This window comes from Dermacentor albipictus, chromosome 1 (genome assembly GCF_038994185.2).
Source record: "Dermacentor albipictus isolate Rhodes 1998 colony chromosome 1, USDA_Dalb.pri_finalv2, whole genome shotgun sequence".
NCBI classification, from domain to species: Eukaryota; Metazoa; Arthropoda; class Arachnida; order Ixodida; family Ixodidae; genus Dermacentor; species Dermacentor albipictus.
The window spans coordinates 233,701,039-233,715,618 of NC_091821.1; the positions used below are offsets into that span (position 1 = coordinate 233,701,039).

Sequence of the window (14,580 nt, forward strand, 5' to 3'; positions counted from 1 at the left end):
GATGAGCGAGCGAAATGTCCAAATTCGACTTCTTGCAGTATATAAAATGAGCTCGTCGATAAAGGCAGCGACCTGCTGAAATATTTTTTGTCAATTCGATTCCTTAGGAGAAACAAGATTTGTGGCGCTTTAAGTAAAAATCGCCTGTAAAGTAGAAGTGGCTAGTTCATTACATGTTATTTGAATGAACAGCTTTTCATAAGATCGCACTCGTGGCATCGCAGGCATTCCCTGCATATATTACATGGGCTACTGGGATACTTTTGTAGCTTCAAAATTTCGAATGGAGCAATGAGATAATGGAACATTTCTAAGGAGAGAGGGCAAATGACTGCAATGAACAAAATTTCTCCCTACCACATGTTTGAAGTGGTTGAACAGTGAGGAAACTGCGTGAATTTGGCTTTCAGTGTCATCGTCGTAGCTGCTAGTAAGCATATACTACGCATTCTAGAAGCATGAGGTGGCTCTTCCCAAGTGTCACTTCGGCTTGGGCATGAGCGTGGCGGGTACCTGGCGAAAGGGCGTCACCCAAATGCACAGCTGAGTGCCAAGCGTCCGGGAGCCGCGCCATCGGGGCACGTCAGCACCTGCTGTCTCTCCTCGGGCAGGGCGGCGGCGAATGACCCGCGACGTCACCGTGGGGCAAGATTCGGTAAACGGGGCTCGGCTGCTCGCACACCGGCCGCCGGAGCGAGATTTATCCGCCCGACCGCTCTGCTCTTTCTGTAATGAATTTTGATGGACGCCCCGGCGAAGGGGGGACTTTCTTCGTCGTCCCGTCCCGCACAAATGTCAAGGCTGCCGAGTCACGCAACTTAAAATGTGGGTTAGTCTGTCGCGGGCCAGGATGCTGGCCAGCCGCAGCGGGTCCCAGGACAGGCTGGTGTTATCCACCCGAATGTGGTCTTAATGGCGCATCAAATATTCAGTTGGAGCGGCGCCAGCCCCATCTCCTGTATCTGCTCTTTCTATCGTGCGACCCTCGGCGGTGCCCTTTCTGGGGCGCCGCCAGCGCGGCCAGTGAATGACCGGCATGTGTCGTTGAAACGACTAGAACGGTCGGAAACTTCCTCAGATTGCTTCATGCCCGCCTAGATGTGTCCCTTTGTAAGTCAAATGCCAGCGCGCCCAGATAAGCCATCAGACTGCCTTCCCTGCGCGTCTATACGGTTGGCTTCACCCTTCGCTTTGCTATAGCGCGGGTAAGTGGATTTGGAGGGGGCGCGCTAGACCGATTGTTCGGGCAGGACGGCGATATTGGCGAGCACGCATATAAACTAATTCATGGAGACAGCCGTCTTCTTTGGCGCTGTCTCCATTGATGACTTTGCAAGCTGTAGACCGCTGTTTGAAAGCACAGGCGAATTTTGTGTCACTGGTAGTGAACAAGATGCACTGTTCACTTATTACGATATCGACATCCTCAGCGTGGTTGTGAGGACGTGTGCGACTGTAGTACGTGTAAGCTGCAATGACTTTCTGCTGACGGCTGTTTGAGCAGTCGTATGCACAATACGTTCATGTGTCTGGAGTTGGGAATGCTTTTCTGTAGGGACGATGACAAATCAGTGCAATGAGGCATAAGGAGCGTCGTATCTGGCAAAATTTATTTCGGCAGGCAGAAGTTTTCTGTACTCAAATAAATGCATTATAGCCCCCCCCCCCCCCTCTCTCTCTCTCTCTCTCTCCAGCGCAAAACGAGACAACCGAATATAATTCAACACGGAGCCACTGTATTTACGCTGCCTACGTTGCGTACATTGTGCACATAGCGCACGTAACAAAAGCAGTGTTTCTTGAAAACACCGATGAAAGATTTACTTAAACCGATCCCCAGAGCGCGTGGAATCTGCGTAATAATTTTTTTTCTTGCCATAACCAAGCTTTTCCCTACCGTTTAGTTGAGTATCCTTAGAGGACATATTTTTATTGCTGCTTGGCGTCGCAAGCGCAAGCCCACCAATTTTTACTTCCTAACCCTCGATTATTAGTTAATTAATTGATTTTTCGTCCTAAAGCAACACCGGGCTATGAGAGACGCCGCAGCGGTGGACTCTGGAATAAAATTTACCATCTCGTGTGCTTTAGCCTTCACCTAAGTAAATGTGATGGTAGGCTTTTTTTGCATATCGCGGCCGCCTATTCGCATTTATTCAATTGTAGACTCACGCAACTACCAATCTTCGGCTGCCGCTGGTATGCAGATAGTAAATCTCATCCTAAAATCACCTAATTTTTGCGAAGTTTCCAGTTGTCATGAAAACGTGAATGCGTTGCGACGATGCGTTTATGCCGTATTTTTCTTTTTTGTTTACTTGCTGCTCTTGGCTTGCTATGCATACTTAGCTGATAGGATCCACAGACCGCGTAATACGTATGTTTAGGGCCAAACTTCGTGAAAGTTACTTCATCTTTGCTTGCCGGGAAACTAGCTCCTGAAATGCATGTCTTCCATTTTTGTTTCTTTTCAGGTAAGCCTGTGTTCCCCCCTGCCTTGAAGAGTAGAGCTCATTGTCAGGTAATATTTGTGCTGCATTTATTGTTTGCTTGTTACGACGATGCCGGTACGTACACTTTGTATCATTCAGAACTGAGAGTGAACAGATTAGCAGTGTTTTCTGTTTGGCTTCTGAAATGGCGGCTCTTTACAGCAAATAAATTCGTCCCGTGGCTGCGTAGTGCGCCAGATTTTGTCCGTGCCGGTCACCTTTTTGCCCCAATTTACAGTCTTTGCCCCTAAACTTGGCACTGTGTGAATCCTGAGATATATGCACCTTTCTTTTTTTTTCGTAATTTAAAGGCAAAAAATAACTTTCATTTCTCAGGAGCTTCATAACACTTTCTCGCTTCGCGAGCGTCTGATATGTGCCCGTATACGTACAAGTCTCTCCGTCTTTTTTCTTTAACATCGCTTCTCTCTTCGCCGCAAATATAAATCATCCTTTCAAAAGTTCCGCTACTGGCTCGGGTCTGGTATTGAAATTGTGGAGTTCTCGGAAAAAGATCACCGGATATGTTTTTGTAATTATTATTTTTGCCTCTTTGGCTGTCTTCGGTGGTCTTCGTGGCAGAGGCCGTATTTATAATATTTTATTTGCTATCGAACATAATAAAAAAGAGCTTGTAAGCACTTAAGCACTTGCTCTCGGGAACAAAAGCCTACATATGAACGGAAACGTGTGAACAGAATTGTCCTAAAGCGTTAGCATGCGGCCAGCGATCGTGGAGGTGCCCGTGCGTTTGTAACACGCTCGAGTGAGCACTGGACTATTTCGTTTCAGGTTGCGTGCTGTAGGGGTTTGGAGGACGGGACTTCGCGGAATGAAAAACCCAAACTTGGGGGGGGGGATTTATTCTACATTATGTACAGGGAGGTGAGCGACAAGTAACAGGCGTACAGACATTACGGGCCGGCAGCAACTCGGACGCTGCGGCCCGCGGCAAGAAGTTCGAGAGAGGTGAATCAGGGAATCAGGGCATGTCCCAGCATGCTCAGGTCTCTCTGGAAGGCTTCTTATAAGCCCTTCGAGCACTGCAAGTCACGTCATGTTTGACCAATGGGAGAGTCCACTCCGATGACGCCACTTGCAGCCAATGGTAGGCGCCCGTGTCGCGGGGCACACCTGTCGGGGCTCTCTGCGGACTTGCCACGCAGACTGGCAATCCACTTGTAGGCTGGAGAAGGAGGGGGGGCTGCACCTGCTCCATTGTCCGACGCCCACCTGCAAATCCCGGCGACTCGGCTCCGCAGCGGTGGCAACAGCCTTCTTCAAAGACGAAGGGGGTCGATTGCGCTCCATTGTCCCAGGCCCCCTTCTAATCCCGGCGACGCACGAACTTGTTGCCTTAAACTTGTTTGCTCGGCCGCTTCTCTGGAATGCACTTTCCTGCTTCCGCATTCCTCAATTAGCTGTGCTGCCACTCGAAGCGGTTTGGGGAACTCGAAGTAGCCTCAGGAACCAGCTCCATATCTAACAGCTCGTCCTCGCCCCGGTTGTTCTGAATGGCCGGTGAACTCAATTCGCTGGCCAGGAGGAACGCTGAAAGAAGCTGCAGGGTACTGGGGTCGAGCCTCGTTTGACGAACTTCGGGATCCTTGGCCCTGGAGAACAGACGTCAAACAAACAAAACAGCACAGCGCTGCACCACGCGTAAGCGCAGGCTCTTCACCCCTGACTCGCCAGGCTATTACTGAGTCAAAATCAACCCTGATCTTTTAGTTCCCCAATTTTGACAACAGTTCCAACCACCCTTCCAAACAGCCATGCATTTCTCCTCGATTGCCGACAAGACCAGAGCACTATTGTTGTTGCAAAACAAAAGGGTCGTTGAGGATGCAAACAACAAATGAAAACAGCCGAACATAACATAAGTGGCCTAACTACACGAACAGCATGTTTCCAATCTATCGCAGTGGCGTACTTATCACACGTATTGGTGCCACTGAACAATCTGGTCAACCTCACAAGTACGTAATCACAAGCGCACTAGCCTTGTGGTCACTAAACAAAACGCGTACTTGCATTGTAAGCAAACTTTTCACTTACGCTTACTCACGTTTTTTTCCTGAAGGTCCTACAGGACACGTGACGTAAACGAACAATTAAACTTGCGGGACTTACACACTCCGCAGAACTCTTAAAATAATGCGTCTTCTAATAACTAGTTCCAGGCACGCTCACTAAAGAAGTCAGAATACGGCTGCACTCCACACACACTAGCAACCCAGTCATAAAGTCTGCTTCCTTCCGTCCACACAGGACACGCGCTAATGGAACTAAGGACGCTTCTCCGTGCAAATCATGCACTCACTGAAAACTACGCGCTTAACCTTACAAAATTCAAAACACTTAAAAAGAAAGAAGGTTAAATAAAACACACGCGCGTTACAATAGGCCTCTCAACAATAACCTTGACCCTCAGGTTACTCACACACACACAAAAAAAAGCCTATCTACTTATTAATGAGCATCTCGCGAGACTACACGTTTACTTAAAACGCATCTTTCAAATCTCGAGCTTCTCGAACGAAAACATAAACAAAGCTCAAACCTTACACATTGAAAGAAATCCTAGTCTCAAATCGCGAAAACTTTCCGATGCTCAAAAATAAAACAAAACAACACGTTTTACTTCTACGGAAGGGCTCTTGGCCTCCCTTTCCGAACGCTTACGTCTGACTCATACTCTGAGTCGTCCTCGCGGTGGTCGCAACTTGAAAGCTACTCTGGCTGCCGAGAGACAACAAAAGGGCTGACTAACTATCAGCTCCCCGAAGACGTTACGGTCTCCTGCCAATTTGCGTCCTCGCGCCCCGCTTTCAACACAAACCCGATTGACCGCGTCGCTTCTCCCCACCTGGTCTCGTCCTGCCACCTTGCGTTTCTTCGAACTGCACGCTGAGCTGTGAAAAGAACTACGGAACGACGAGGAGCTTAACTGCCTCGTGCCCTTTGTCCGCGTCCGTGCAGAACATTCTTCGCGGTCCCCCTTTGACCTGTGGCTCGAACGTTTAGGATGCGTCAACATCGTCAGTGACGACCGCACCTTTCTTCTCCTCGCGCCCTGCCCATTTGGGTTTCTCGCCATTTTTGGCGGCGCTACATTATTTACCGACTTTCGGTCTTTACCGCGCTTCTTTTTACGGCGCTTTCTCTTTGCACTCGCTTTCATGTCGCCTCGTGCCTCGTGCTGGCCGGTACACATTTCGTCGGCCCGGATCGGCCTCTTACCCGCACAGTCTGAGTGATTTACATTTAAATCTACTCTCACTTTGCCTCGACTGGCGGACAGCCCAACCGACTCTGGCACAATGCAGCAGGCTTTACTCGAGTAAGACAACTCGCACTCTTGCGAACTGCCCTCTGCTACATTGCCCAGCTCACGCTGTGCATCGGCACACAGCCCGTCGGTATCGAACGCTGTCTCACGCGCACAGTCCGAATGATTAACTGAATCATCCCTATCTAGGCCATCTAGACTGGCGGAGAGCCGCACCGATCCCTGAACAATGCAGTTCTCTCGTGAGCTACGGAGCTCGCCACCCAGAGAACTATTCTCAACTGCATCGTCCAGCTCGCACTTCACTTCTGCACGCACCTCTGGCCTGACATGGGTGCTCGCTTCTGTCGGGTCAGAAGTACCCTTTTCTTCGCTAGCAACTTCGCTAACATTACCAGCGACGCACACACGCGGTAACTGTGCCAATTTGTTCGCAGCTGGCCTAGCTGTCTCCACAGTCATCTGTTGGCACAGCACCTCGTCGCTCTCACTCTGGCCTTTAACGGCCTCTGTTGCCACTAAGGCATCGTTAGCAGCTAGCTTTCTCCCTTCACTTATCAATCGGCAGCCAATCTCACAGGCACTACTCTTTTCGTCGGCTTCTGGCGAAAATCTGCGAGACACTTGCTCATTCTTTCGCTCTGTACTATCTACAGAATTCACAGACAGCCGTTGTCTCTGTGCCAATAACTGATCACAATACTGTATCTCTTTGATCAGTGCTGCCTTCTCTCTCTCATACTTTTCCTCTCGCTCACGTTCGCGTGCCTTCTCACGTTCGTGACGCTGACACCTAAGAGTAAGTTCTTGAAGCTCCTGCTTCCGTTCATTCTCGCGTTCTTCACGCTGACGCTCACTCCTAAGCTCACGACGCTCTCGCAAACGTACACGACGCTCTCGCTCCCGTGGCTCCTGTATCACCTCCCAAGCAAGCTCAATGCTTTTCTCATCATTGCCACTATCTTCAATCGCCTTTATGATAGCTGGCGTTTTCATCCGTTCGTCCGCCTCAACTCCCAAATCGTCGCACACCAACAACAAATCCAACCTCGTCAACCTTCTAAGATCCATGGCAGCTGCCCCGACAGGTGGTTAAAACTGTTTTCCTTAATTAATTTGTGCAAACACACAATGCAACAAACTCCCGATTCCCAGAACTATCAAAATTGAACACACAACCTTTGAGTCTGGCGAATCATAAGGAAAAAAACCACGCGCTCACTTACGGTTGCAGCACCCTGCCATCCGGTTCGTTCGTCCGCTGTTGCCGGTTCCTTCCGGACTCCCTGGGTCGAAGGCTCGCTCCTTCTTCGATACTCCCAGTCTCTTCGGACCTCTTTCGACGAAGGCTCTCTCTTCTTCGCTCTTCCCGGTTCCTTACGATCTCTCTCGACGAAGGTTTCTCTGTAGCGCTGCCACCAGCTGATGCATTCGGAGGCGATCCTACCGCTGCCAACCAGATGTAGGGGTTTGGAGGACGGACTTCGCGGATGAAAACCCAAAACTTGGGGGGGATTTTTATTCTACATTATGTACAGGGAGGTGAGCGACAAGTAACAGGCGTACAGACATTACGGGCCGGCAGCAACTCGGACGCTGCGGCCCGCGGCAAGAAGTTCGAGAGAGGTGAATCAGGGAATCAGGGCATGTCCCAGCATGCTCAGGTCTCTCTGGAAGGCTTCTTATAAGCCCTTCGAGCACTGCAAGTCACGTCATGTTTGACCAATGGGAGAGTCCACTCCGATGACGCCACTTGCAGCCAATGGTAGGCGCCCGTGTCGCGGGGCACACCTGTCGGGGCTCTCTGCGGACTTGCCACGCAGACTGGCAATCCACTTGTAGGCTGGAGAAGGAGGGGGGGCTGCACCTGCTCCATTGTCCGACGCCCACCTGCAAATCCCGGCGACTCGGCTCCGCAGCGGTGGCAACAGCCTTCTTCAAAGACGAAGGGGGTCGATTGCGCTCCATTGTCCCAGGCCCCCTTCTAATCCCGGCGACGCACGAACTTGTTGCCTTAAACTTGTTTGCTCGGCCGCTTCTCTGGAATGCACTTTCCTGCTTCCGCATTCCTCAATTAGCTGTGCTGCCACTCGAAGCGGTTTGGGGAACTCGAAGTAGCCTCAGGAACCAGCTCCATATCTAACAGTGCGAAGACTGCGAAAGACACGTGAATATGCAAAAGAAAGAAAAAAGAAAATGAAGCTATGAATTGTCGACTTTGTTTGGCAACATCCATTTGATATTTTACTGGTGGCGGTACATTTTTTGCAAGAGCGTTCAAGTAACAAGTCAGTTCGTTTTATTTACCATGAAATTATAATGTTACCACGACGCCGGTGATGCTCTGCGATCTCTCAGAAACTTTCCGGTCTGGCGATTTCTCGGAGATTACATGCATTTTCGAGGATTATTCGTGAAAGATTCTTCGAAAAGAAAAAAAAAACAGAAAGAAGAAATCTGTCTCCCAGTTGCCTTCTTTAATGTAGTATAGTGTATGAGAAGATAAATAGAGGAAATAATTCTCGTCGTATGTTTGCTGTGGTCACACATTTTCGCTTCGTTATTAAATAATATAAAAAACTGAAGGTAAGTATACAAATTCAGTTAATGCTTGCGTAAAACATAAGAAAACGTAGCCGCCCAAGGGTGGAAAGTGTTTCGCGAAAATTTGCAGTGGATTTCAGAGGTAGTGTGCTTGAAACTCAAGTGTGTTTCAAGCAGACCCGGCCTGGTTGACTCTTTTCAAGTAGAACATTATATATCACCGTGTAATCTGAGCAAATGTTTTTTTCTTTCGTTGTTACTTGTGTTACCATTCAACTACACTAGCAACATGCGCGTGAACCGGAAAAAAACGAATGAGAAAGAAAATAAACAATCAATAAGCTAGCATAGTTTCAATTGTCCCTCCTACGAAAACGTGCAGCAGACGAAGCGGTACTGCGGGGGTCTTACGCAATTGTGTCCTACATTCTATAATTGCCAGGAAATCGGTTTCTATATTCACTATACATCCCTCACGCTTGCGGCCATGCTGAGTGTTGAACCAGACTCTTACACTGGGCAGCGGTGTAATCGATATAGCTAGTCACGTTAAAACTTGTGGGGTCACTTTTAACGAATTTATGTTGTGGGACGCGCACATCGAAAATTTGACAAGCAAACTCTCCCGGTCTTTAAGTATCTTAAGAAGATTTCAAAACACACTGCCTCGGAAAACTAAGCAGCTAATACATTTTGTTCTGTTTGAATCGCACACAATATACTGCCACTTGGTGTGGGGAACTACCACGATAACAAAAAAAATTACCGACGATTACGTTACTTCCTAATGCGAAATTTGAGCGCAGCAAATAAGCTGTTTCACCTTTTCGATAGATTGAGGCAAAGAAATCGAGCAACACATGTATGCGCTATCACAGAATTTTTTTTTTATTTTTCACACGTATTTCTTTAACAAAGACTCCATTAACAGTTCTTGACAGTCATGAAGGAAGCTTTGTGGTCGGAGAAATAGACTGATATATGTTCGACTTGGTACACCAATGCTTGATTCTCAAAGACGAGATCTATACAAGTGCCTCGCGAGGTTGTCACAGCCGTGGGACGCGTTACGAGCGAGAGGAACGGGATGTTCTCCCGCATAAGTGTTAGGAAATTGCTGTTTGTCTTTATGTCAACATTAAAGTCCCCCACTACTAACATCGGTGTGGATCGATGGACGGTTAATGCGAGTTGCAGGAAGTGCACGACGTCTTTCGTGAGTGCGGTAGCGGACTCACGAAAGCGGTATCAGTCGGTCGCTGCTAGCGCTGGGGGGATGAAAGGGGGGCGGAGCTGGTTATGAGGCCGACGACAACGCGAAACCCAGGAACGGACGCCAAAGAGCCATTTGTGTAGCCAGCCCTCCTCCACAGTCTCTCCTCCTCCCTTCCATCATCCTCCCTCGCCCGGAGAGCCGACAGCGCGCATGCGCGGCGGCGGAGCAGCGGCGCATGCGCGGCGGCGGAGCGCGGCGGCGGAGGCGAGCTGGTTACGAGGCCGACGCCGACGACGACGACGACGACGCCGACGACGCCGACGACGACGCGAAACCCAGGAACGGACGCCAAAGAGCTGCGCTCTAAAATGAACGAATTAATAACATTCCAAAAGGCCGCGTTAAGAGATATTGCCAATGTACCTTTTATAGCTCCCTCAGTGCCGCTATACTCAATTTTACGTGTTCAGAAAGCAACTCCTCTTTGTCCCATGCGGCGTACTCTCTGCCTGTATAAGTCGCGAATGCTGCACAGAATCGCTTTTTTTTTTTTATCGGGAACTGCTAATTTACAGAGGAACCCAAGTCACTACAACACGACACCATGAATTCTGGTATGTCCCACGGCCGCACACATATGTGGAATGCAAGCATTGAAATACCTTAATAAAATATTTCTGTTATTTCTGTCTGCAGTTCGAATAGTTGCCGTAGTAATATGGCTTTTTAGACTTCAGTTCCGTTATTACAGTGTTAGCTGAAAGTACTGTTTGCCAGGTACTTATCGAGTCGTCATCCGTCGGCATGCAACTTCCTTATGTACTTACGGGAGCGAGAGGAGCTTTGTCAAGCCGCGATACAGTGGGTTTATTTCCCATCTCCCCAGCCACGTGACGTGGTAGCACATGTACGGAACAATAAAAAGACTACGTGCCAGAAAGGCGATGTTTGCCGACTTTGACGGTCTACCTCTTTCGTCAGTGGCCGTATTCAGTCTTCATTTCAGAACCGTTTTGCATCTGCGGTGTCGTAAGTGTGCGCGGACTATAGGCGCATTTTGTGCAGCGCGACGGACCAATGGCGCCGCGACTGCGAGCCTCGGCATCCGAGCACACTCGTCCCCCCGCTGGAAAGGCAAAAAAAAAAAAGAAAAGCATAGCAGAACGACCTACATTCTATATACGCAAAATTCCGGGGGCATCTCCCTGGCTTCGCTATAGAACGTGCTCAAGAGTGCAGTGGTAGGATTTTGCGGGAAGATAGAGCGGACGTCTCCTCGGTTATTATTGATCGCAACCTCTCTATATGGTACAGCTGCCCCCTTCCCGCCTTTCCTTTTTTTTTCTTTTTTTTTATTTCTCCCGTGTTCAAACGTTCTTGCCGGCGGGTTTTCATGCACTTGTCGAAGCGTTTATTCCGCGCCGTTTATCACCGCCAAAGTGCACCTTCAAATGCGCGATACATTCGTTCGCACGGAGGCGCGTATTAGTATTTTCGACGCGTTAAGCCGGATGAGAAACACTGCGCGTCTGTGTGGCAATTACCGCGGCATGCTCCGCACGTGCTCTCGGCCAGACGGCTATTTATATACCGTAGTTGCGTGCACGCGCGTGGAGGAGAAGTGTCGTTTATTTGTACTTCAGTGCCCTTATGCTTACGCTGCCTATTTCTGACAGCGAAACGGAATTAGAACGGCGTGAGCGATGTCAAGTTTTAGCGACACATGAATGCACGCATTTGCTGCTTGCAGTTAACGGGCTGTTGAAGAAAGTACAGCTAAGGGTGTACGTACATCGCCAGAACGTAAGCTTTTATGCTGAGCCTTCTCTAAAGGGAAAAAGGAAAGAGAGAAAACAGACGCGGGTTATATATATATATATATATATATATATATATATATATATATATATATATATGACGCAGCATGACGTAAAAATAGTCCCGGATCCGTTAAGTATATGTGCTCGACTCGCATATTTTTACTGCTTCGCGAACCGATATGCGAGTAATACCTTTTGGCAACCCCCATGTCGTATTTTTCTGCGTTTCTCTCTTTTCTTCAGTTTCGTCTTTTCTGAGAAAGGAAATTCACAAGGCTTACTTCCTGCTCATCGCGGTGAAAAACGACTCGGTAATTTATAGTCGCTCGCGCTCCAGCGTCCGCCGTCACGGTCGCCGCGGCCGCAATCGCGACAGGCGCCCGCGGAGCCGGCGTCAACATTTCTCAATTAATCTGGACTCGCGCGCGCGCCCTCGAGGCGGCGGCGGCGGCGCTCGGACCCCGGGCGGGTGAGAGTAATGAAACGCGCAGCAGTAAATGTCGGGACTGCGCGCCAGGCCGAATCGGACCGACATTGTCTATTCATTTCCAGTTGGGAAAAACCCAGCAGTGAGGGCGTATAGAAGGAAGGCAGGAGGGAGATCCGGCAAGAGGCGTAAAATGAAGCCTGTCCACAGGGTCCTTTTTTTGGAACGACGGCTCCTTGATTCCTGGCGGGCGCGCTGTCGCAGCAAGCAGGAAGAAGTGCAGACGCTAGGGGGGATCGGGGTCTCTGCTGCGTCGGCGCCGCCAGTTAAGCTGTATACACTGTGCTATAAAGCAACGCCGGAGCACGGGCGGTGCGTCAGCGCTAAACTGTCTGAATGATGTTCGCTCGGGCCGTAAAATTGAGTCTCGTGGGTCAATAAAGCGAGCCGTATTTTCATGTTTCGCGCTCGGCTGTGCAGCGCCCTTCGCATCCAAGTTGCGGCGGCGACCGACGCGCGGCCGCGTTCTTGTCTGGTTCCTTCTTCGCCGTCTCGGGTGTGACGCTCTTCTGTTTGCGACGCCGCGTGCATATGTAGGCGCGCGTGTGTGCATATCTCGGTGGCTGCGATAAGGCGGTTGCGCGCTCACCTGGCAACCTGCACTCTTCGGCCTTGCGGCATCTCGCGCAATCTGCTGACGCCGGAGCGAGCTCGGTGTGGCGACGCCGGCTGAGCCGCCGTGGCACTTGCGAAGGCTAGACAGGAATGTCTTGCTTGTTGTGCTTCCCTTTCTCGCCGGTCGCCGCCGTGCGGCGGGTGTGTCGGCGAACGAAAAAGGCGTGATAGAACCGCTCGCTGATTGCGTCGTATTCCGTCGCGTTTTACTGGCAGGAAGAGTGGCGCCGAACAACTATTTCACTAACAACGCGTGATGTCCTTGTTGTAAGATTCGACATTCAATTTTCTTTCTTTTTTATGTCTCCTAAGTTGCAGGCTGTAAACATAGGCCGCAATAACGGATGACTAATGAAGGCGCCTGACGCTAAGCTGTTCAGGAAATGATCTCGATTTAAATTACATTGCTGTATACACTGCGCATGCTTCCGGCCGGTGCTGCTTTCTGCACTTGTATACAGCTTCGACTGCAGTCGCAGAGTCACTGACCGGTATATATGGAGCTGTTGCGACAGTTTTCAGCAAGTTAATTATTTGCCGCGACGTCGTATATGCATTATTTCCGACAGATTCGTTTCTCTAACCAATTCCAGTCGTGTTAGTGGTTAGTCAACTTCTAGATGGCGGGTCTAATTCGATCCGCCCCGCCCTGCGCCAAGAGCAACCAAAACGACGGCAACCAAATGGCTTCGTTGCGGTGGAGTGTCGGAAGTATAGGCGCATTGCCAGAGGCGGCCGATTGGCCGGCGCTCGTCGAAATCACTCGTGTACAGCGGCGTGAGTGCGCAGTGGCGGCGATGCGAGTAAGGGGGGGGGGGCACCGCAGGCAACGGGAGGCGTGATTAATGCACCGGCTCGTCTCCCTTTCGCGCCATTACTTACCCGTCCCGGGTTGGTTTCGGCTGCACTCGCCAGAAACGCGCGCACGGTGTGCTGGTGGAGCGCACCCAATTCGGCCGCCTTTGCACCGCGCGTAGCCTCGCTGGAAAAGCGCCGTTTCAACAGCGCCGGCGCTCGGCTGTGCCTACGCAAACCAAATTACGGACGCTGCACCACGCGTGCAAACTATGCGCAAGCCTCGTTCTGCTTCGCGCGGCACATCCTTTAGCTCAGCAGGTGCTTTGCGTTCGCGCAGGTACTTACCTGCGGTCGCCTCACAAGGACAAATATGCGCTCTGCAGTCAGTATGGCACCCCTAAGCGCCTGTTCGCACTGACTACTCGGAATGCAGAACCACGTCGCGCCATAGCATACGTCATTGCTGCAAAAAGAAAGAAAAAGTGGATTTCATCGAGCTCGCGGAAAGAACAGCCGTCTCAGATCTTCCTTAGCCCTGACACCCGCTGCTGACGACCTCCGGCGTGCTAGCAGCGTGTGCGCTTAGCCGCACGGACAGCCATGGCCGGACTAGAGGAATAGACGCGCGCGCTCGATCATGTGACCCCAACATCTATACTCACCCTCGCATGCTCTCCCTCGCAGCACTGGGCGCGCAGGCTGCTCATTCTCCTTGCACTTCTCGACTGTGTTCGGAACATAAAGAGGAAGGTTAAATTTTGCATCAACTTTCGTACTATAGCTAGTGGTGCAAGGCGCGTACATCGTATCATGTTTTTGAAGACGCGGTCTTTCTTGACTTCGCACGGGTTGGACGTACCTGGGATCTGGGTATCTTGTAACCACTTTCAGAAGAAAAAAAATGGCCCTCTCGCGACTCCAGAGCGTCTCAGCGAGTCGCAAAAAGTATCGAAATGTAGGTCTCAACGACGCAAGAAAGGAGCAGTAGTCGCACAGTAGGTAAATTAATGGTACAGGCGTAATTAGTGCCAATGTAGTAGTAAATTAACCGCAGTGCACCATAGAGTGCGCTAACTCCGGGATCGGCCCACCTGGTCTTTTAGTAAAAAAAGGAAGGATCAAGACAAGGTCGACGTAATCGCGCGTTAAATGCGGCACGAATAAGATACGAAATAGTGAATAATTAGGGGTGTGCGAATATTCGAAATTTCGAATACGAATCGAATATTTTCCTTATTCGAAGCGTATTCGATTCGAGAAATGCATATTCGTAAATTCCCAAATACTCGAGGACGGCCGAATCATGGTCGAAACGG

At 50.1% G+C, this 14,580-nt stretch overlaps 1 protein-coding gene across 4 annotated transcripts in view; it reads left to right on the forward strand.

The window, feature by feature from the left end:
• The window catches only part of LOC135901211 (Krueppel-like factor 6), a 397,383-nt gene that overhangs the window by 323,320 nt on the left and 59,483 nt on the right, over positions 1-14,580 (forward strand). For 2 of the 4 annotated variants that reach the window (XM_070531071.1, XM_070531072.1), the window contains exon 2: positions 2,475-2,521. The exons of the other annotated variants lie outside the window; for them this stretch is intronic. In XM_070531071.1, the coding sequence (XP_070387172.1) occupies positions 2,475-2,521 (47 nt within the window). The remainder of the gene's footprint in view (positions 1-2,474; positions 2,522-14,580) is intronic. 4 annotated transcript variants of the gene reach the window in all.